Source organism: Sprattus sprattus (genome assembly GCF_963457725.1).
Source record: "Sprattus sprattus genome assembly, chromosome: 1".
In the NCBI taxonomy this organism is placed as follows: domain Eukaryota; kingdom Metazoa; phylum Chordata; class Actinopteri; order Clupeiformes; family Clupeidae; genus Sprattus; species Sprattus sprattus.
In genome coordinates, this window is record NC_137920.1 from 19,903,318 (window position 1) to 19,905,817 (window position 2,500).

The 2,500-nt window shown below is 38.5% G+C and overlaps 1 protein-coding gene across 1 annotated transcript in view; it reads left to right on the forward strand.

Moving 5' to 3' along the window:
• sid4 (secreted immunoglobulin domain 4) overlaps window positions 1–2,500 on the forward strand; it is a gene marked incomplete at its 5' end in the record, with an annotated part of 12,307 nt that overhangs the window by 4,112 nt on the left and 5,695 nt on the right. The window contains one exon of the mRNA XM_080842495.1: window positions 1,712–1,907. Within this exon, the coding sequence (XP_080698621.1) occupies window positions 1,712–1,907 (196 nt within the window). The remainder of the gene's footprint in view (window positions 1–1,711; window positions 1,908–2,500) is intronic.

Consider the following 2,500-nt stretch of genomic DNA (forward strand, 5'->3'; position numbering starts at 1 on the left):
GAAGGAAAGAAGAGCGAACAAGAGTGGCTCTGGATATAAAGAGAGAGTGAAAATATTGAAAAAAGGAGATAAAAATGGAGTGAAGAAGAGAGATTGAGTGTGAGAGAAAGTAGACTGAGAGGGATAGAGTGAAAGATGGAGAGATGGAGAGAAAAAAAAGTAGAGAATGGATGGTGTCTTAATGTTCCTAGTTACAGTTAAATTGAGAGGGACAGAGAGAGTAGAGGTTCCTTGGATTTGGCGCAGGTGTCAGTGAAGCACAGGTGCAAGCCAGTTTAAAGACCCTATTATGATGTCATAATGGCCCAATGTAAGTCAATGGGAGAAATTTATATTCGTTTTTCTTGAATATTTTAAAAAGTATAAAGTTTAGAAAAGTGAAAAATACATAGCATAAGTGTCCTTTACAAGACCTACGCAACAAAGTTTGAACGAAGTTTCTAAGTTAAGCGGTTCGAGCTGAATTAATCGCAGAAAAAGGTGAGAAGAATAACTAGAAAATGCATTTCCTGAAGGAAATACCAGTGCATGAAATGCAAAAGTTAAGAAAGAACGAATAAAAGAAAAGAAAAGTGAAAGAAGGAAGGAAGAAAGGAAAGAACAGTAAAAGAAGGAAAGAAGAGTGGAAGAAGGAAAGAAGAAAGGAAAGAAGAGTGAAGAAAGGAAAGAAGAGTGGAAGAAAGAAAGAAGAGTGGAAGAAGGGAAGAAGAAAGGAAAGAAGAGTGAAGAAAGGAAATTAGAGTGGAAGAAGGAAAGAAGAAGGGAAAGAAGAGTGGAAGAAGGGAAGAAGAGCCAAAGAAGATAAGAAGAAAAGAAAGAAGAGTGAAAGAAGGAAAGAAGAAAAGAAAAAGGTAAGAAGAGTGGAAGAAGGGAAGAAGAAAGGAAAGAAGAGTGGAAGAAGAGTGGCTATGGATAAAGACAGTAAAGAGAGAGTGAAAATATTGAAATAAGGAGAAAAAAAGAGTGAAGCAGAGAGATGGAGTGTGAGAGAAAGTAGAGTGAGAGTGATGGAGAGAAAGGAGAGAGAGAAAAAAAGTACAGTATGGAAGGTGTCTATTAATATTCCTAGTTATACAGTTGAATGGAGAGGTACAGAGAGAAGAGGACCCTTGGAGGCTTGCCGCAGGTGTCAGTGAAGCACAGGTGCAAGCCAGTTTAATTACCCTATTATGATGTCATAATGGCCCAATGTAAGTCAATGGGAAAATTCAGATTCGTTTTTCTTTAATAACTTAAAAAGTATAAAGTGTAGAAAAGTGAAAAATACATAGCATAAGTGTCCTTTACAAGACCTACGCGACAAAGTTTGAATGAAGTTTCTACGTTAAGCGGTTCGGGCTGAATTAATCGCAGAAAAAGGTAACAAGAATAAGAAGAAGAAGCCTAGGAATAACAATACAGGGCATTTCATGCACTGTAATAAGAAGAAGAAGAAGCCTAGGAAAAACAATACAGGGCATTTCATGCACTGTAATGAACCTTAAAGTTAACTTTAAAATGATACGATATACAAGTATCATACTGTGTCACATACATAATTTCACATTATAGAATATTATTACTAGAAATAATAATAATAATAGTAGTAGCAGCAATAATAGTTGTAGTTAAAGTGGTAGAATTGTCAATACCAGCTGTCATAACAGTGGTATATGTATACTGCACATACTAAATCCCCTTGACTTTAGTATGTTCTTTTTTTGTCCACCAGGTGGCAGCAGTGAGCACTCAGCATGCGGGCACCTATATCTGTCGTGCCCAGAACAAGGAGGGCTCCACTGACGTGAAGGTGCAGGTGCGTGTGGAAGGCGGGCCTTCAGGGGGTGCGTTGCCCAGGGCTACGGTCTCAGTGGAAGAGATCTCGGCAGTGCAGGGGCAGATCGTCACCATGCAGTGCCAGGCTACCGGTGGGCATGATCACCACACAACGCCAGCTTTCCTTCTTTCACTATCTTTCTTTGCTCTATGCTGTACTAAAATATAGACAAACATGACAACATGGAGAGTTTTGAAATATTTTACTGAAAGGAAATTGGTCAAAGTTGGGCAGTCTTTTCCCCTTTCAGGATTCTCAGAGATACAGCGTCTTTCATTCAAGGATCTTTCAGTTCATGAAACATACAAAAAAAGTTTCGTTTAGTTTTTGTATTATTATTTTTGTTCAGTTTATCTCTTATCTTTCTATCTTTCTCTCCTTCATTAATCCTCCCATCATCACCCCCACCCCATTTCCCCCTGTTCATTCCTTCATTCTACACTTAAAGGTACCATACCATTACATATCGACATTCAAGGAGCAAAGATGAGACGTCGTTGTGTGGTGAAAACTGATAGAAAATCGTAAACAACAACAATTGCCGGTGGGGAGAGGCCATTTTTCCATTGACTGCAATCCTGCTTTATTTATTGGTGGCACCAATAAATAAAGAGTTGGGGAAAAAATTGCGGCGATTGTTGTTGTTTACGATTTTCTATAAGTTTTCACCACACAACGACGTCT